The sequence below is a fragment of the Impatiens glandulifera genome, chromosome 6 (assembly GCF_907164915.1).
Source record: "Impatiens glandulifera chromosome 6, dImpGla2.1, whole genome shotgun sequence".
In the NCBI taxonomy this organism is placed as follows: Eukaryota; Viridiplantae; Streptophyta; class Magnoliopsida; order Ericales; family Balsaminaceae; genus Impatiens; species Impatiens glandulifera.
Genome location: NC_061867.1, coordinates 15,265,079 through 15,286,046, shown reverse-complemented (window position 1 = coordinate 15,286,046; position 20,968 = coordinate 15,265,079). Strand labels below are relative to the sequence as shown.

Below are 20,968 nucleotides of genomic sequence, written 5' to 3'. Positions count from 1 at the left end.
TAAGGAAAAAATATGAACACTTTATATTTATAAAAAAAAAAAATTTGTTTGTAATTAATTGATTAAGCGTTTTTTAAAAAATGGGAGTGGAATTCATTGCTTAGAAGTTATAAATAGCTTAACATTGATACAATGTCTCATGTACCAAAATTGCAATTAAAAGAAATGAGGCCTTTAATCATTTTATTCATTTTGATTTCATTTTTAGGGAATGTTTTTGCACAAATTCCTCAAAATTTTCTTGATTGTCTCTATCATTCACCAAATTCTTCGACTATACTTTCTAATATTATCTATACGCCTACCGATTCTTCGTATTTATCTGTCTTGAACTCTTCTATACAAAACTTACGTTTTACATCGCCCTCTACTTCGAAACCTCTTTTGATCTTCACACCCTTGTACGATTCACAAATACAAGCTTTCATTAAGTGTTCCAAAATTCATGGGATACAAATTAGGTTTAGGAGTGGTGGGCATGACTATGAAGGTCTCTCATATGTTTCACCTCTTCCTTTTGTACTTCTTGATCTCGTTAACATGCATTCTATTGAAGTTGACGTTGAAAATAGCACTGCTTGGGTCCAATCGGGTGCGACTGTTGGTCAACTTTTTTATAGAATAGCTGAGAAAAGTAAGACTCTAGCCTTTCCCGCTGGATTTTGCCCCACAGTTGGTGTTGGTGGACATTTTAGTGGTGGAGGATACGGGATGTTGTTGCGTAAATATGGTCTTGCGGCTGATAATGTCATCGACGCTCGCATAATCGATGCAAATGGAAATATTCTGGATAGAAAAACGATGGGTGAAGATTTGTTTTGGGCCATAAGAGGAGGTGGCGGAAGTTTTGGTGTCATTCTTGCATGGAAAGTAAACCTAGTTAGGGTTCCATCTACCATCGTAGATTTTTCCATTCAAAAAACCTTAGAACAAAACGCTACAAATCTTGTTCATAGGTGGCAATATGTTGCGCACAAGTTTCCCAAAGAACTACTTGTTAGAATAGTCATCACTAGTGTAAATTCGACGATAAATGTTTATTTCAGTTCCACATACCTTGGAGGAGTCGACGAACTTCTCCATATTATGCAAGAAGGCTTCCCTGAGCTTGGGTTGACAAAAGATGATCTCACCGAGAAGAGTTGGATTGAATCCACCCTTACCAGTGACGACGAACCCCTCGAGAATTTGCTAAACCGATCTCAACCCATCACACCATATTTCAAAGCAAAATCTGATTACATTCAAGAGCCAATTCCCATATCTGGATTGGAAGGAATTTGGAACATACTCTTGGAGGATGTAGCTAACAATTCTTATATGATTTTCACCCCATATGGTGGCATAATGGATGAAATATCAGAATCCACAATTCCCTTCCCACATAGGGCCGGGAACTTGTACAAGATCCAATACTTGGCTGATTGGTACAATGCAAGCGAAGTCTTGGCCACCAATCGTATAAGTTGGATCCGAAGACTTTATAGCTACATGACACCCTATGTTTCAAAGAATCCGAGAGCTGCGTATCTAAACTATAGAGATCTCGACATCGGAGCAAACGATGGAAGGAATGCAAGCTATGCACAAGCAAGTGTTTGGGGGATGAAGTACTTCAAGAACAACTTTAAGAGGCTGGTGGAGATTAAGAGGAGGGTTGACCCATCAAACTTGTTTTGGAATGAACAAAGTATTCCAACTCTTCCTTAATCAACCAAGAAGAAAGTTGTCTAATTAATAAGAAACTAGGACTTGATAGACATACTTATAGCCTAACATGTCTTATCTCTAGCTATTCCATATGCAAAAAATTTTGTTTCGTTGAGCTTTTATGCAAAAATAAAGAAAAAACGTGTATTGTGACAACAACTATTTGTGTTAAAGGATAATTTATCGATCCATAACAAAAATTCAAGAGATTAGGCGGATGAACGAAATAGAAAAGAAAAGAAAAAAACTCATGGTGACTCAACTATTTTGTGGCAATAACAAACTAGTCATTTAAGAACTTCCTAGCTAACTTAATTATGCACTACCAATTTTACATATTTTTAGTTTAGAGAAATGTGACGATCGATTTAATATTAATAACACTAAAATGAAAATATTTGTTTATTTTTTTCTTTCAAGATAAATTGGTTACTATTTATAATGTGTATCTTCATATTTATTATTAAAAGTCTATAAATTTAGATTTTTTATTTTTATATTTTAAATTTACTATATATGAAAAATATTATTTTGACCTCCAACTTTGTAAACAAGTTTTTCCATGGTAGCAGCTAACAATATATATAAATGTTTTTTTAAGGTATATATTAATTCAAAATACAATTAGATACAAGTTTTATTTTTATTGTAAAATTGTTTTAACTAAATATTTAAGGAATTTAACCAAATCCTAATCTAAAAAATATAAATTATTATGTTCTGTTTAATTTTTTTTAAACAAAAATATATCTCAATAAAAAAATTTTTTAATTTGAAATTGTAAAAAGTATCATAATTATTATTTATTTTATCATTTAATTTTTCTTTCTCTACAAAATTTTTAATCACTGTAAAATAAAGTAACCTTATTTTATAGTATAAAAAATATAATTATTATAATGTTTTTCTCAAAAAACATTAATTATATTTTTTTGAGAAAAAATCACAATAACTAAATTTATATTATATTCTTTTTTAACATATTTTTTATATTTCTATTATAAATAAAAATTAATTAAAATAAAGTTTAAAAAATATGACATTGATAATTAATTTTACTTTTAAAAAGTAATTTGAAAGCTTCATACTACTTTTCTATAATAAAAAATTGCTTAATCTAAAAATCAAACAAAGCCTATTATTTATTATAGAAAAATATAATGACTTATATAGCTTGACCTTACAAGTTAGCAATGGTAAAAACTGAAAACTTATCAAGTTGTTATATATTTAAATAAATTTGATATTATTTTCAAATGTGATTTACTTATACATATGGGATGTCTCAATTGTTATTTATTATTATTTTTTTAATATTGAATTCACCCAAAAAGGCAAAATCATTTTAAATATTATAAAATTTATAATTATATTGATATATACACATTTTCTTGGTTTAAATTAAATAGGTTTCTTACTTGTCATGTTGAATTAATAGAATAAGAACAAAGTGGCCTGACATTTAATTTCCATAGCCATAACCATGTTTCATTTCTCCTCCTTTGACCACAATTCCTTTCAATTGATTGGCTAGCCCATTACCACATACAAGTAAAAAAAAAAAAAAAAAAAAGTTAGAAATGTTCTAGAGTCAACGATAGTATACATTAATGTCATTCCGCCAATTTTAGTTCACACATGGTTGGGCCTTCTTCGTGGTGTTAGTTCACCTTTTTAGAATTCTTACATAATCAATTAATCACTCTATATAATGCTTAATTTTTAAAGTGTCTGGATTGGCGGGTCGAGAGTTATGGTTAATTTGGATATATGTGAGAGTAAATGGATATTTGGGTCGGATTGTAGGTTGACCCGCCTATAAAATTTTTATCTTTGTAATATTTTTTCACGATTTTTTATATTATTACTCGTAAAAATACACGGGATACATGCTAGTTTTAATAAATTGTGGTTGCCTTACAAAATATTTAGAAAAAAAAATTAAGTAAATATTTTATATTAATTAAAAATTACACTTTACAGATTAATTTGGACCTTATATTATTAAAAAAAAGTCCAACACAACATTATCGTATTGTTTCTCCTCTATTTTGTGTATGCAAATTTTACTTTTAATAATAATGAATAAATATATAATATTATTAATATATTTATTTATCTTTTATATTCAATAATAATATTAAATTATATAAAAATAATAATTTTATCATAATATAAATAAAGCTATAAACTTTTCTGAAAAGAATGAATAATTATAAAGATAAAAAAAAAATATTTAGATATTAAAATCAAAATATATATTAAATTTTAAATTAGTAAGAAATTTATTTAATACTTATTTTTGAATGAAATAAAATAAAATACTATATATTTTAATAAACAATTTTTAAATATCAATTATTTAAAAAAAATACTATATAGAATTACATTTTTTGGGATATCCCTTATTACATTTTTTTTTGGGATATCCAAGATATTTTATGAGGCAACAATTATCTTTTCCTTGTCCAATGTAATCTCACAAAATTGATGAATTGATACTATAATTGAGAGAAGATGTGTTGTTTAATAAATATGATAACATTTTATATTTTATATATTTAATTTATCAAACGTGTTCATTTGAAGGATATAAATAGCTTAACATACATATGCATCTCTCATGTACCAAAATTGCAATTTGAAACAATGAAGCCTTTGTTCACTGCATTCACTTTGCTTTCATTTGTATGTGTTGCTTTTGGAGAAAATTTTCAAAATTTTCTTGACTGTATCTCAAATCATTCACCAAATTCTTCTATAATTTCGAAAATTGCCTTTACACCTACAAATCCTTTGTATTTATCGGTCTTGAACTCATCTATACATAACCTATATTTCGTGTTGCCCTCTACTCCGAAGCCTCTATTGGTTTTCACACCCTTGTATGATTCTCATGTACAAGCGGCCATTCATTGTTCCAAAATTCATGGGATACATATTAGGTTCCGGAGTGGGGGCCATGATTACGAGGGTCTCTCTTATGTTTCTTGCGTTCCTTTCGTGGTTCTTGATCTCATTAATTTTCGGTCAGTTGAAGTTAACCTTAAAAGTAGCACTGCTTGGGTCCAATCGGGAGCGACTATTGGTCAACTTTATTATAAAATAGCCGAGAAAAGTAAGACTCTAGCATTTCCTGCTGGATTTTGCCCCACAGTCGGTGTTGGTGGACATTTTAGTGGTGGAGGATATGGGATGTTGTTGCGTAAATATGGTCTTGCTGCTGATAACGTTGTCGACGCTCGTATGATTGATGCAAATGGAAATATTCTGAAAGAAAAACGATGGGTGAGGATTTGTTTTGGGCCATAAGAGGAGGCGGCGAAAGTTTTGGTGTCATTCTTGCATGGAAAGTAAAATTGGTTAGCGTTCCACCTACCTTTCCAAATTTCTCCATTCGGAAAACTTTAGATAAAAACACAACAAATCTTATTCATCGGTGGCAATATGTTGCGCACAAGTTTCCTAAAGAGCTACTCGTTAGAATAGTTTTTGTTAGGGTAAACTCGACGATAAATGTTTATTTCAGTTCCTTGTACCTCGGAGGAGTTGGTGACCTCCTCCGTGTGATGAAAGAAAGTTTCCCAGAGCTTGGGTTGACCAAAACAGATATCTCCGAGAAGAGTTGGGTTGAATCTATCCTTTCCTTTGAGAATTTTAACAAGGAACCACTCGAGATTTTGCTAAAGCGAACTCAACCCACCACACCATATTTCAAAGCAAAATCCGATTACGTGCAAGAGCCAATCCCCATATCTGGATTGGAAGGGATTTGGAACATATTATCGGAGGATGGTGCTAATAAGTCTGTTATGATCTTCACCCCATACGGCGGCATGATGGACGAAATATCAGAATCGACGATTCCGTTCCCACATAGGGCCGGAAACTTGTACAAAATCCAATACGTGGCTGATTGGTACAACGCAAGCGAAGTCTTGGCCACCAATCGTATAAGTTGGATCCGAAGACTTTATAGCTACATGACACCCTATGTTTCAAAGAATCCGAGAGCTGCGTATCTAAACTATAGAGATCTCGACATCGGAGCAAACGATGGAAGGAATGCAAGCTATGCACAAGCAAGTGTTTGGGGGATGAAGTACTTCAAGAACAACTTTAAAAGGCTGGTGGAGATTAAGAGGAGGGTTGACCCATCAAACTTGTTTTGGAATGAACAAAGCATTCCAACTCTTCCTTAATCAACCAAGAAGAAAGTTGTCTAATTAATAAGAAACTAGGACTTGATAGACACACTTGTAGCCTAACATGTCTTATCTCTAGCTATTCCATATGCAAAAAATTTTGTTTCGTTGAGCTTTTATGCAAAAATAAAGAAAAAACGTGTATTGTGACAACAACTATTTGTGTTAAAAGGATAATTTAACGATTCATAACAAAAATTCGAGAGATTAAGCGGATAAACGAAATAGAAAAGAAAAGAAAAAACTCATGGTGACTCAACTACTGTGTCGCAATAACAAACTAGTCATTTAAGAACTTCCTAGCTAACTTAATTATGCACTACCAATTTTACATATTTTTAGTTTAGAGAAATGTGATGATCGATTTAATATTAATAACACTAAAATGAAAATATTTGTTTATTTTTCTCTTTCAAGATAAATTGGTTACTATTTATAATGTGTATCTTCATATTTATTATTAAAAGTCTATAAATTTAGATTTTTTATTTTTATATTTTAAATTTACTATATATGAAAAATATTATTTTGACCTCCAACTTTGTAAACAAGTTTTTCCATGGTAGCAGCTAACAATATATATAAATGTTTTTTTAAGGTATATATTAATTCAAAATACAATTATATACAAGTTTTATTTTTATTGTAAAATTGTTTTAACTAATTATTTAAGGAATTTAACCAAATCCTAATCTAAAAAATACAAATTATTATGTTCTGTTTAATTTTTTTTAAACAAAAATATATCTCAATAATATTTTTTTTTTAATTTGAAATTGTAAAAAGTATCATAATTATTATTTATTTTATCATTTAATTTTTCTTTCTCTACAAAAATTTTTAATCACTGTAAAATAAAGTAACCTAATTTTATAGTATAAAAAATATAATTATTATAATGTTTTTTCTCAAAAAAACATTAATTATATTTTTTTTAGAAAAAATCACAATAACTAAATTTATATCATATTCTTTTTTAACCTATTTTTTATATTTCTATTATAAATAAAAATTAATTAAAATAAAGTTTAAAAAATATGACATTGATAATTAATTTTACTTTTAAAAAGTGATTTGAAAGCTTCATACTACTTTTCTATAATAAAAAATTGCTTAATATATTTTAAAATTTTTCTTTATTAGTATAAAATGAAAATTATATTATTCTAGAAGCAAAATTGGATAAATGAAAAAAATATTAATTTTTTATAATTATTTTTTTTTTCTTCATTTTTTAACTGATTTGTAAATATAACACTGGTTCCATATTTCTATTATATTTAATTATTATATAATTTAAAATAAACTTAAATAACAAAAAAAAAAACATCAAACACCTTTTTTTTCAAGAATAATTATTTTTTTTTGGTTATAATAATAATAAATTTTATCTTTTATTTATATATATATATATATATATATATATATATATATATATATATATATATATATATATATATATATATATATATATATATATATGCACGTTCATACACATGGTGTCAGAGAAACTAGTGATTACTTTATTTTATAAACGGGTTACAGCTGTTTATTGTAATTTATAATTATAAAATTAAGAACATAGTCAATTAATCACATTTTAATAAATTGTGGTTGCCTTACAAAATATTTAGAAAAAAATTGGACCTTATATTATTAAAAAAAAAAAAGTCCAACACAACATTATGGTATTGTTTCTCCTCTATTTTGTGTATGCAAATTTTACTTTTAATAATAATGAATAAATATATAATATTATTAATATATTTATTTATCTTTTATATTCAATAATAATATTAAATTATATAAAATTAAAATTTTATCATAATATAAATAAACCTATAAACTTTTCTGAAAAAAATGAATAATTATAAAGATAAAAAAAAATATTTAAATCAAAATATATATTAAATTTTAAATTAGTAAGAAATTTATTTAATACTTATTTTTGTATGAAATAAAATAAAATACTATATATTTTAATAAACAATTTAAAAATATCAATTATTTCTTAAAAAAAATTAACATCTAAAGTAAGAATACTTTTTTTCCAATGATCATTTATTCAAACACCTTTTAAAAATCTCAATCAATTAAAGTTAGTTAAATAATTCAGATCAAGGCTCTTTTGTTATTAAGAATTAAAGTAAGATCAAAAGATCCTTTAATTAATTATTTTAAGATAGAATTACATTTTTTGGGATATCCAAAGATCCCTTTATTTAATTATTTAAAGATAGAATTACATTTTTTTGGGATATCCAATATATTTTATGAGGCAATAATTATCTTTTCCTTGTCCAATGTAATCTCACAAAATTGATGAATTGATACTATAATTGAGAGAAGATGTGTTCTTTAAGAAATGTGATAACACTTTATATTTTATAAATTTAATTTAATTTAATTTAATTTATCAAACGTGTTCATTTGAAGGATATAAATAGCTTAACATACATATACATCTCTCATGTACCAAAATTGCAATTTGAAACAATGAAGCCTTTGTTCACTGCATTCACTTTGCTTTCATTTTTATGTGTTGCTTCTGGAGAAAACTGTCAAAAATTTCTTGACTGTATCTCAAATCATTCACCAAATTCTTCTATAATTTCGAAAATTGCCTTTACACCTACAAATCCTTTGTATTTATCGGTCTTGAACTCCTCTATACATAACCTATATTTCGAGTTGCCCTCTACTCCGAAGCCTCTATTGGTTTTCACACCCTTGTATGATTCTCATGTACAAGCGGCCATTCGTTGTTCCAAAATTCATGGGATACATATTAGGTTCCGGAGTGGGGGTCATGATTACGAGGGTCTCTCTTATGTTTCTCACGTCCCTTTTGTGGTTCTTGATCTCATTAATTTTCAGTCTATTGAAGTTAACCTTAAAAGTAGCACTGCTTGGGTCCAATCGGGAGCGACTATTGGTCAACTTTATTATAAAATAGCCGAGAAAAGTAAGACTCTAGCATTTCCTGCTGGATTTTGCCCCACAGTCGGTGTTGGTGGACATTTTAGTGGTGGAGGATATGGGATGTTGTTGCGTAAATATGGTCTTGCTGCTGATAACGTTGTCGACGCTCGTATGATTGATGCAAATGGAAATATTTTGAATAGAAAAACGATGGGTGAGGATTTGTTTTGGGCCATAAGAGGAGGCGGAGGAAGTTTTGGTGTCATTCTTGCATGGAAAGTAAAATTGGTTAGCGTTCCACCTACCTTTCCAAATTTCTCCATTCGGAAAACTTTAGATAAAAACACAACAAATCTTATTCATCGGTGGCAATATGTTGCGCACAAGTTTCCTAAAGAGCTACTCGTTAGAATAGTTATCGTTAGGGTAAACTCGACGATAAATGTTTATTTCAGTTCCTTGTACCTCGGAGGAGTTGATGACCTTCTCCGTGTAATGAAAGAAAGTTTCCCAGAGCTTGGGTTGACGAAAACAGATATCTCCGAAAAGAGTTGGGTCAAATCTATCCTTTCCTTTGAGAATTTTAACAAGGAACCACTCGAGATTTTGCTAAAGCGAACTCAACCCACCACACCATATTTCAAAGCAAAATCCGATTACGTGCAAGAGCCAATCCCCATATCTGGATTGGAAGGGATTTGGAACATATTATCGGAGGATGGTGCTAATAATTCTGTTATGATCTTCACCCCATACGGCGGCATAATGGATGAAATATCAGAATCGACGATTCCCTTCCCACATAGGGCCGGAAACTTGTACAAAATACAATACGTGGCTGATTGGTACAACGCAAGCGAAGTCTTGGCCACCAATCGCATAAGTTGGATCCGAAGACTTTATAGCTACATGAAACCTTATGTTTCAAAGAACCCGAGAGCTGCGTATCTAAACTATAGAGATCTCGACATAGGAGCAAACAATGGAAGGAACGCAAGCTATGCACAAGCAAGTGTTTGGGGGATGAAGTACTTCAAGAACAACTTTAAGAGGCTGGTGAAGATTAAGAGTAGGGTTGACCCATCAAACTTATTTTGGAATGAGCAAAGCATTCCAGCTCTTCCCAAGTATGATCAAGAATAAAGGTGACTAATTAAGAAACAATGGCTCTATATACAGTTCTTGGTTTAATAATATGACTTATCCCTAGCTATTCCATATAGAAAAATGTCTGTGCTTCTTTGAAATTTCGCAAAAATAAAGAAAAAACTACCTGTACTGTAATTGTTAGTCAAACTTTAGAATAATGCTAAAATGCCACTAAAAAATAAATTAGCTGAAGTTGGACAGTATGAGTTATAAAGAGTATATAAAAGCTGTTAAATTATAATTTAGCTGAATTGACCTATTTAAACTCACTTCTTCGTTTCTCTCCATTTATAGGTCCATTCAATAGGAAGAATTATAGTTTGCCTACAAGAATTCCAGTCAGGTTTTCCCAACATCAAACATGCCATGTTTTGGGGGTTGCTAAAGCTAGAATTTTCAGATATAAGTCTCAGTATGAAATGCATATAAATCTAGACCTGATATTTGTCCTAGACATGACCAATCTTCGAAAAATGAGGTTGACATTGAAACGGGACAACTCTTGGTGAAGTTTACTCTTGATTTAGTCTTTGGCATCTCTTTGTTTCGGTTTTGCTTTCCGCTGTGTTTTATCTTTCATTAATGCAGAAAGTATGTGTCGCGGCCCGAAATGTTCTCTGGCAGTTTTTTTTTGTATGGACATTCTTTGGGTGGTATGCCCTTCACGAGGCCATTCTCACTGTCGTGATAGGTGTCATCACCAACAAACCTAATCACCAACAAACCTATAGGACAAAAGGGAACTTAACTAACGGCCCAGTACTGAAAGAAACGAATGAACGAGTTTGGAAAATCCAGTTAGCCAACAGAAACGATAGCCATCGTATCTTCATATTAGTTTGTCTTACAGTGGAAACCATCACAAACTTTTATTCTCATGTTTGATCTCTTTCATCTCTGCCCAGTGGCAAGATCATTGACAAAAAAGACTTTGATAGCAATTTGCTAATACATTCACCAGAAAGAACAAAGATAAGAATAAAAATAAAATAGAAAAGAATTCCCAACTGACCCAGATAGCACAGAGTGAAGCAGATGCTCCATTCTTTTCCCAAAAAAAGCAAAATCGCAAACACTGACCTCTTATTAGAAAAAATGGATCTCTCTACTTAGCAAGTGGAGAGTACCATTCAGAAAGAATGATTTTACGAGGTTGAGGGCTCTCTTAGTGTAGCTTTTTCAGCTTATCTCGATGTTCAATGTGTACTCTGTCTTATCAATGTTGAGACTGCCCAACACATTCTCCTCCACTGCCTATATTTTGGAGCTCTCTTTGAAATTATATTGGGACATAATGGGTTGTTGGGAGGGCACTTCAGCTTCACTAGTAAAAACTTGATTTGATTAGGGAGAAATATGAGGAGTTTCAAGAATAAGGCACAACCAACCCAGTTAATTTCTAGATTTTTACAACGCTCATGGAGGCATGCCTTGCTCATAGGTATATCGTGGAATTAATCGAGGATATCCTGGCTCATCTCTCTCCTTGGGATTGTTTTTACTTTAGTCTTTGGCATGTCTTTGTTTCGGTTTTGCTTTCAAATGTGTGTTTTCCTTTCATTCTTGCCATTTCTTTTTCTATTATGAGTTGGGGGCGCGTGTCCCATCAATAATGTGGAAAGTGTCCGCCAAAGTGTTCCTCGACACACATCCTTTTTTTGTGAAATGAATATTGGTTCATTCCCTACCTGTAATCTAGGTCAATTTTTGTTCTTTTATTGGAATTTCCATTTTCATATTTTGCCCTTGATAACTTCTTTCAGAGTGAACAAGTATTCCAATTCTTCAGAGTTAGGGGCAGAAGAGTAAGAGGTTAAAGGATTCATGGAGGGAGATGAATATAATCAAAGGGTTATTTGAATAACTAATTGCTTATTTCAAATAACCTTGGAGGCAAGTTATTATAAACCAGATTATTTGGATAAAAACAACATTAGTGATAGAAATATACAATGAAACTCACATCAAACAAGGCCTAACTCATCAGAATGAGAAACTTTGAAGGTATCATCACAATATTTCTACTAAAAAACCTCTAATATGCACTGTTTTTTTCTAAATGAAACAACAAAATTCTTGCTGAATTCTAACAGTTGACTGACTTCCCAAAAGAAGACAGCAAGCAAAATTGATAAAGAACAAGAATCTTGAATACCCGTTCTTCAGTAACCTCATATCTTTCCTCGAGAAAAAACCAAAAAGATATTTAAGACGGAATATACAACAGAGTTAGAAATGAAACCTGTTTCATATGCCAGCTTGGGTAAAAAGAAAAACAGTCAGCGGCCCGCACAGTTGAGATCAGTAACTAAAGACTGTTGTTCATTTCTCAGGACGGAGTACCATTTCCTTAAACAATCAACATTTCCAATTTTGCTTAGGGAAATCGTAGGTGACTGGAGATCGCTATTCATTAGTTCTTCGTAAGGGATGCAGAGCAGACCAAGCAAAGAGTTGAAAGCAGAAATCTGGATAGGGAACCCAATTTTTGGTTGACTGAGGAAGTTAGATAAACGGTTTCTTATATTTGCAATGCTAGTGTGTTCGTATCCACAAGCATCAATTCCAAACCTGATAAAGTAGGCAAAAAAATAATCAGCACTTGTCAAGTATCCAACAAACAATTTCAATTAATAGCAAGTGTTGGAAAACAAACTTCCCCAAGTTAGAAACTACCTCCCAAGTTTACCGAGAAGAACAATAATGATAACAGAAAAGTTCTTCTCCACAGACGAATCCAAGATTTCCAGAAGTCGGCTGATGGTATTTTTGCATGTCCATTCCCAGCTCTGCTCATCAACACAAGTATTTGTAATTAGTACAACAGTTTTGCATAGAATTCAAATGTATTCCACCAGAAAGGAAAACTCTCAGATTATGTTCATGAAAAAATCAATAATTGTTCCTTTTTTTAGACCAGGGCTTTTTCTCCCTGGAGAAGGCAAGCATAGCATTCTACCGCCATGACCCCAATAAATGAATTTCACTTCAGCCATTTCGTGACTCACAGAGAACAACCACCCATCCCAACCCTAAAACAAGGGAAATTGGAACATTTTCCAATTCAAACAAATCGTTCATCTCAATAACAGGTCAAAAATAATAGATGGTCAAACTAGGATTATTTGAAATTAGACTATTTGGGTAAAAATGTTTGGGGTATAAATATGTAATGAAAAATAAATTAATTAAATAGAGGGTATTTTGAATAACGAGTAGATTGTTGATTGTATAGTGGGTTATTTGAAATTAATCTCAAATAGTCCACGTCAAACAAGGCCCAAGAATATTGTCGTCCAGATGCAAACTTATCACACATACATAACGACACAGAAAAGAAAGAAATAGCAAATGACTTTCCATATAACCCACATAGAATGGTGCAAATATGAAAATACGAGTTTACCATGTTGAATGACATCAGCTCCAGTAAGGACAAAACGTCAGTAAAGCGACATAAAGTTGCATCATCAGATTCAGATATTGATGGTATCAAGTTCCTTGAGAACGATTTTGAGCCTCCTTTATCCATATATTCTAAAGCTACCAATTCCAGCAGATTTTGATGTAGGGCATCAGACAAGCCAAATTTCTGAAGCTCTTCCAAGAGCAATGAATTGACTGATTCGACTGAAATTGCATCCTCAGAAAATGGGCATTTTGTGGAAGAGAACCCTGAAAAAACCTCACCTCCATTCAGAGGGCATTTTGTGGCTGACAAACTTGCTTTCTCGTGAAAAGTGACTAAAGATTTAATCAGGGTCGTCACTAAATGGTAATGTTCAAGCTTGAAATATTTAGGTCCACAGATACAAGCAAAAATGTGAAGGATAGTCAATCTCAATGATGAATCGATTTTCGAAACTCTCAACATGTTGTAGGATGTCATGCACAAGAAACCAATGTTATTAGTAGCTACACATATTGATGCTAACAATATACCCCCAGCCATGAATTCATTAGAAGAAGCCGTTCTATATTTCAGAATTCTCTCTGCACCATTAAGAACAACATTGATGCTAGGACTACAACTGACAGGGTTGACTCCATCCAATAATAATTCATCATTTAGCTCCATAACTCTCCAGTCTAAAATAAATTCTTCAATTAGTATAAGCAATTCGCCAAACAGGCATAATTCTACAAAACTGTTCCGTGTTACAGCATCAGATATAACTGCACAAAGAAAATATTAAAAGTATTTTAAAACTTCCATAGGGAATCAACAGTTTACAGTAGACAACAAATACGTTGAATAACACTCACCTGATTGCATTTGTTCAGCGATGGAATGAAAAAGGAGCATAAGATGCTCATTCAAATTTTCCAATTTTCCCAAAGAAAATCCAGAGAAAATATGCAATTCAAGTGACAACAACACACAAGATTTTTCCCTGGAAAGAGCACAATAAAGGAAAACCGTTAGAGAAATACACAGATTTTGTCTTTTTATTAATTTTGAAGCAATATAGAATAACTAACAAGTAGGCCAAGAGGTCACTTACTTGTGTGACAGGTCTTCAGTCTTCACAAATGACATCAGAATCTTTTGCAAGGTCAAACCCGTTAAATCAGCTTTTTCGCACATAGCCATACAGGATCCGATAGCATGAAGTATTCTTGAAATGCTGCGGCTATCATCAATATCTGAGAAGATTATGCAGTATTTCGGAAGAAGTTTGCAGGGAGGCATCTCCATTCTATGAAATGAAATAATTGCATCTTTATCACTCAGACTATGTGAATCTGGAATCTTGATCCCATCAGGCACACATAAAGTATCCTTATTAAATTTGCATGAATCAACCAATGTATTGTCTATATGAAGAGTGCAATCTGATATTGATCTTTCATTTTCCACTGAACACCTCTCACGGGAGATCTCACCCCCAACACATTCATCGATTCTTCTTCCACTTAACAGAAAACTTGTTATAATCGGAGACAACGGCTCTTCTATAGCACTGCGGTAGTATTCCTCATCCGCATGATTATCCAAGTCGAGCACACGCATATAGTTATATTCTGACACGTCTTCAAACTTTCCCATACTTTCCGAGCTCCTTTTGATAGAGTTATTAAGTCCATCATGTATGTTCTCATTATCATTAGAGACAAGCAACTTCTTTGGATGCTCTTCATGCCCAATACAAACCTTTCTTTTCTTGTGAGCTTTTGGGTTTGAATTGGGTTTGCACACAAGACCAGGCACTGACAATGTCTCGTCTGGAGGGCTTTTTATTTGACTTAGCATATCATGAAGCATAGACAGTTTCTGCTCTATCTGCATCTGCCACTGATTATTGTGAGGCTGATTATATCCAATGGAGTCAATACCATCATGGACTCTTTTTCTCTTCTTATGTTCATGCCCTTTTCCAACAACATCAAGTTTTTCTACCACAACTGCAAGCTGTTTGTTATTCTCTATTCTAGTATCTTGACCAGACAATCTAGACATGTTTGCTTCTGGATTTGATTCAGTCAACTTAAGTGAGGTACATGCAGAAGGAGAAACTCTTTCCTGTGAGCCGATAAATTGTCTGTTAGAAAAAGATGCTGTACTGGAATTTACTGCAGACTGCATACTTTTATTGCAGCCTCTGGGTAGAGACTCCAACTGAGAAGTAATACCTGTTATGGATTCAGTTGGTAATCCTTCATCCATAGGAACCATTAGGTGACTACTTTCTAAGGAATGCTTGAGAAGTTGCATGCAACCCTGGGTGTTTCCCTTTAAATGATCATGAGTATTATGGGAATTCAAATGGCTGGATTCTTTTCTGAAGAATTTTGGCATTCCAGCGCTTGGCATATCCAAGACCCTACTACAAGTCTGAAAAGCCAAAGAAAAAGCAAGTCAATAAGACTATAAAATCAATAACAGATTAAAGGTTATTTAAACATATTTGGTGATCCCTTAATCAGTATTCAATATGTACCAATGAGCATGCAATCATGAATTGAAGCTTGTATGTTTACAATCAATTGAAGGAAAATGTAAAAACAAATGTAATTATGCACTTGGAAGAGTAGAACAACAGTAACTCCCAGCAAATAAAACAAGTCTTAACACAGGACAATACACTTGATATTGTGGTACATCTGTTACCAACTAAGAAGTTGCCTACCATGGCAATTTCCAAAAGAACAATTCATGGCAAATAGAAAGAAAATAATCCATTCATACAAGACATGTAGAAAAAAAAACTCTATGATTCCAAAATAAATAAAAACCCAAGCAAAGAAATGCTGACCTTTTCCAAATTGTGTGTACCTTCAGTAGATGTGAAGCAGTTATTCAGTACATTCAGACGACCTGTAAAACTTACAAGATCCTGCTTTAGGCAACATATCTCTTGTTGAAGTATATTATTGCGAAGAGTTTCTAACTTAGCAGCATGTTTAAAATGCTTTACTTGCATCTTTTCAAACTTCAGCTTTTTCTTCAGGAACTTCATTTCTGCATCTTCTCCTGTCACATTTCTTTCTGAAGGAAAACTAGAAGCCTCAACAGATTTCATAGAAGCAACAAGTTTCACCTCCTTCATTAGCCCTTCCACCATCTGCATGTAGTCTTTTAACTGAAGAGTTAACTTATCTGCATGATGATTTGTTTCTTTTGGCTTCTTAAAGTTTATATCAGCAACCATAGTCCTCTCTTCTGATTTTTTACTTGACATATCTTTATGCACTTTTTCCCCATGATTCTTGTGTCTGTCTTTCTTTAGTAGTTTATTTGAAACATTTTCTGTTTCACCCATACTGACCTGAAGGCCAACATCTCTTTTGGTAGTTTCAGCAGTCATGCATTTACAAGACCGTTTAGCAGAAGCTCCAACCTTTCTTTTAAAGGATAGAAGCTCATTTCTCTCTTTTTCCAATTTCTCCATCCTTCTTTTATGCTCTTCCAGCTGCTGATTAAGCTGATTGGCTTGTGAATTAACCTCAGCAACTTTATTCTGGTTAATTTCTGTTAGCTTCCTGTGCTCTTCTGCTTTTGCAGTTGCCATGTCTGCACGTTTTTTCTCCTTCGATGCCTTCTGCTTCTCTACCTCCAGCTTTTTTTTAAACTCTCCATATTTAACTCCCTCAGAGACCAATTTTGATCTTAATTCATTAGCTTCAATCTTCAGTTTTTCCAGTAGAAGTAGATTCTCTCTGGCCTTCTCCCTCTCAGCATTTGTCAATCTCTTCTCTTCATCAGCCCTTCTTTTTTCAGCCTCCACCAATTTTAACGTTTCTCGTGCTTCATTCTTTCCCTCCATTGCTCTTTTAGACTCATATTCTGCCTTGCTTGTTTCTTTCTCCAAACGCTCCTTCAGCAGATTTATTTCCGCTAGCCCCTCAGATATTCGTGTTTGAAGGAATATTACTTCGTCCTTGTTGGAGTCCTGAGCTTCCTTACATGCAGTATTTTCCTGCGATGACAAGATCTCGGCCTTTAATGAACATGTTTTCTCCTTCATTGCCTTCTGCTTTTCTACCTCCAGCTTATTTTTTAACTCTCCATATTTAACTCCCTCAGAGACTAATTTTGATCTTAATTCATTAGCTTCAACCTTCAGCTTTTCCAGTAGAAGTAGATTCGCTCTGGCCTTCTCCCTCTCAGCATTTGCCAATCTCTTCTCTTCATCAGCCCTTCTTTTTTCAGCCTCCACCAATTTCAACGTTTCTCTTGCTTCCTTCTTTCCCTCCAATGCTCTTTTAGACTCATATTCTGCCTTGCTTGTTTCTTTCTCCAATTGCTCCTTCAGCAGATTTATTTCCTTTAGTCCCTCAGATATTCGTGTTTGAAGGAATATTACTTCCTCCTTGTTGGAATCCTGAGCTTCCTTACATGTAGTATTTTCCTGCAATGCCAAGATCTCTGCCTTTAATGAACATATTTCATTCTCCAAAGAAACCTGAAGAGCTGACTGTTTTTCTTTCTCGTTTCTTTCGTTATCAGCCTTCGCCTTCTCTTCTTTGTGTGCTGGATAACCACAAAAACAGAAAGGCAATGAAGGTTCATTCTCCCAGAATAAATTGTATATTTAAATTTTCTTAAGAAAAAACATGATTTCTTCCTTTTGGGTAAAATGATAATTACATTAAGCTAATGATTACTATTTAGGGGAAATGAAACTTTATGAATAACTTGACCGCCACTCGCGATCATTTTTATTCGATGTAATGAAAAGTTGACCTTTTTTAAAAAAATAAACTTTAAGAATAACATGTGCACATATTTTTTCTCCTGGTAAGTTAACCCGTTTAAAGTGTTAATATGACTCCTTTGAGAAAAATCCCCAAACAATTTGTATCAATCCAGATAGAGAATCAAAGGGCTCGTTTGATGTGGTTTACTTGGATTTAATTCAAATAAACCACTGTATCATCATCAATCACTTCTTCCATCAAAATACTAAAAATACCCTTACTTTATTCTATGTAACATTTTAAAATATTAAATACTAATGATATTTTAGTCATTTGACCCAAATAAAAGAAATAAACAACTTTTTTCATCAAACATTTTTTCCTTTTTTTATAAGAACATTTTTCCTTGCAAAAAAACATAGATCAAACAAGCTCAAAGTCATTCACAAAAAACTTAAGCTTAAATATTTACCTAACTTAAGAATCTGATTCTCATTTTGAAGCTTATCAATCATTTCACTCTGCATCTTCACACCTTGTCGAAGGGCTGTCCGCGATGCTTCCAGCTTAGAATTCTTCTCTTTTAACTGCAATTCAATTCAAATCATAAACTTCCTGATAAAGGAAGGACATTTGACATAAAGGAAAAGAAAAATGGAATGTGAATCTGAATAAAAAGTAGTACCGTTGCACAACATGGGTTTACCATCTGAGTCTTGACCACCAAATCCTCAGCCATAGCTGAACTGTGACATGTCATCATTCATTGTTTGTCAGCATAACAAGTTAAAAAGAACTTAGTGAAACATAAAGGAATGAAATAAGAGCTCTTTTATTAAGCAATGTCACTTCACTTAAGTTGACAAAAGAAAAATAACCGATGAATAAGGATTATGAAACGATATCATGAGAATAAATTCAGGAAGTATAAACAGCAGCCAACAGTAATGAAAGTTAAAACACCTTTAAGACTAAACCTATGTATAAAAAATATTTCTGTCTCCAAAACTCCAACTCGAAATATGAAAAGAACAGTAGTTCCACCAACAGTCAGTGATTATCTCCAACATATTTTCACATTCAACAAAAATACAGGTAACCTTAAGAGCTTAACACATTCTCTTTTGCTAACCTAAAGAGATGAATACGCTATGAAAATTAACAGCAGTAGCTCAATTGAAAGAGGAATAATATGAATTGGAAATAAAATTCTAAGGCTTTTTTACTTTTCACATCAAGTGTATCCATATAAAGCATGAATCCTTACATTTTTAACTATCTTCAAAGCGAATCCCAGCTATTCAACTCCCTGCTACCAAAAAGTTCAATATTTATCAACAACAGATATAAATAAATTGATTTCAATCAAACAATCAGAATTCTAAGAATTTGGAAACAGTTCAGCCAATGGCGCCCATAAACGCATGTATTTGTTCAAAATTTCTGTGGATTCTTCACTCGTCGCACCTTTGGATAATGTGTCACAGCTGAAGAAGTTGTTGACGATGGCTATGGGAGCAGCGCCGCTGCCTCGAAAGCACTTTCAGACTGGAGAATCTATAGTTAAGAAATCGATTCAACATATATAAGACAGTTTATGGAGCTTCGTTTATCTTTCCTCTAAAACATCAAATCATTATCGCGCGCAATTGATAGTTCATAATCAAGTGCCCCTTCTTCAAATCTTCAAACCCCCTTGCCTTCTTTCTGCAACCCAAAACCCTGATTCTGTTCAGGATTAACGCCGTGAAGTGTAAACCTTCTTATATCTTGTTTGATTTATTTTTTATTTTTCAAATTTGCATGTAAACTGATTTTCTTTTTTAAATATCGTTTCATTAAGAAAAAATTATTTATTTGGATTTATTTTAAATAAATTATTATTATTAAGAGAAATAATAGAGAGATTTGGAAGAAATAATAATCAACAATTCACTGAAAAAATATAAAAATATATTTTTTCTCTCACTCTCTTCACACTTTTTTTTATATCATCTAACTACTTCTTATATTATTTTAAATAGGGAAATATGAGGGAATTTAATAGAGAATGACGTGCTCTGGTCAAAAAAAAATAACAAATTTTCTCTCTCGTCATTCTCTATATTACTCCTCTTTAAAATATAAAATATTTAATTTGTATAGTATAAATATAATTTAAAATCTAAATAAATATATACTTAAATTTATTAGATTTATCTCTAATAACATTTAATATAAATATTATTAAAAAAATATCAACTATATATATTATAAAAAAATTATTTAAGTTTTTAAAAAAATTGTTTACTTTAATTTATATATATATATATAATAAAAATGCAAAAATGTGTAAATGGAGAGCCTCTTATTTGGAGCCAATTGAAATTTGAAACTATTTTCTTTTTAAAACTCACCATTTTAATTTAAGCTTCTCAGTGTTAAAGTTATATAAAATGAATTTTGTTTTAACGGTTTTGATGACGTTAACTTAATATTTACGTGATATTTATAAATAAATAAATATTCATGTAACTGATTTATTAATTACTAAATTTTAAAGAAATGAGAGTTTCAATTAATAAATAAAGAATTGATAAAAACTGTTAAAACATTGTATAATTTTAACAATAAATATGATCAAATTATAAGATTTGAAAAAAAGATGTCCAAAATTTCAATTGACTTCCAATAAAAACATTCATCTGTGACCTTTCGGCCCGATAAAATATATTGGTTAAGTATATTTATAAACTAAGTTATGTAATTGAAATAGTTGGTTTCAATTTATATTAAGTCGGTTTATCGTTTATTCGTTTGTAATTGACAATGTTCGAAGGTTCTCAATAGTTGTTCAACCA

The 20,968-nt window shown here is 31.9% G+C and overlaps 4 protein-coding genes across 4 annotated transcripts; 3 read left to right on the top strand and 1 right to left on the bottom strand.

Moving 5' to 3' along the window:
• The first annotated feature begins 165 nt into the window (after positions 1-165).
• Positions 166-1,710, top strand: LOC124942762 (berberine bridge enzyme-like 18). Its single transcript, XM_047483317.1, has one exon. The coding sequence runs from the start codon at positions 166-168 to the stop codon at positions 1,708-1,710; it is 1,545 nt and encodes a 514-aa protein (XP_047339273.1).
• Positions 1,711-4,359: 2,649 nt separating this feature from the next.
• LOC124943236 (cannabidiolic acid synthase-like) lies at positions 4,360-5,912 on the top strand. Its single transcript, XM_047483779.1, is given in 2 exon segments — positions 4,360-4,978; positions 4,981-5,912. Coding segments are annotated over 2 exon segments (1,551 nt in total).
• Positions 5,913-8,264: 2,352 nt separating this feature from the next.
• On the top strand, positions 8,265-10,070 carry LOC124943235 (berberine bridge enzyme-like 18). The gene is made up of 2 exons (XM_047483778.1): positions 8,265-8,302; positions 8,429-10,070. The coding sequence occupies exons 1-2, from the start codon at positions 8,265-8,267 to the stop codon at positions 9,978-9,980; spliced, it is 1,590 nt and encodes a 529-aa protein (XP_047339734.1). The 3' UTR covers positions 9,981-10,070.
• A 1,853-nt stretch (positions 10,071-11,923) lies between these two features.
• Positions 11,924-19,848, bottom strand: LOC124944116. Its single transcript, XM_047484589.1, has 10 exons — positions 19,596-19,848; positions 19,396-19,437; positions 18,814-18,874; positions 18,601-18,715; positions 16,244-17,961; positions 14,492-15,822; positions 14,253-14,380; positions 13,393-14,162; positions 12,663-12,775; positions 11,924-12,557 (listed from the first exon to the last, which is right to left on the bottom strand). Exons 3-10 carry the CDS (start codon positions 18,865-18,867, stop codon positions 12,266-12,268), a joined length of 4,521 nt encoding a protein of 1,506 aa, XP_047340545.1. The 5' UTR covers positions 18,868-18,874; positions 19,396-19,437; positions 19,596-19,848; the 3' UTR covers positions 11,924-12,265.
• Positions 19,849-20,968: the final 1,120 nt, after the last annotated feature.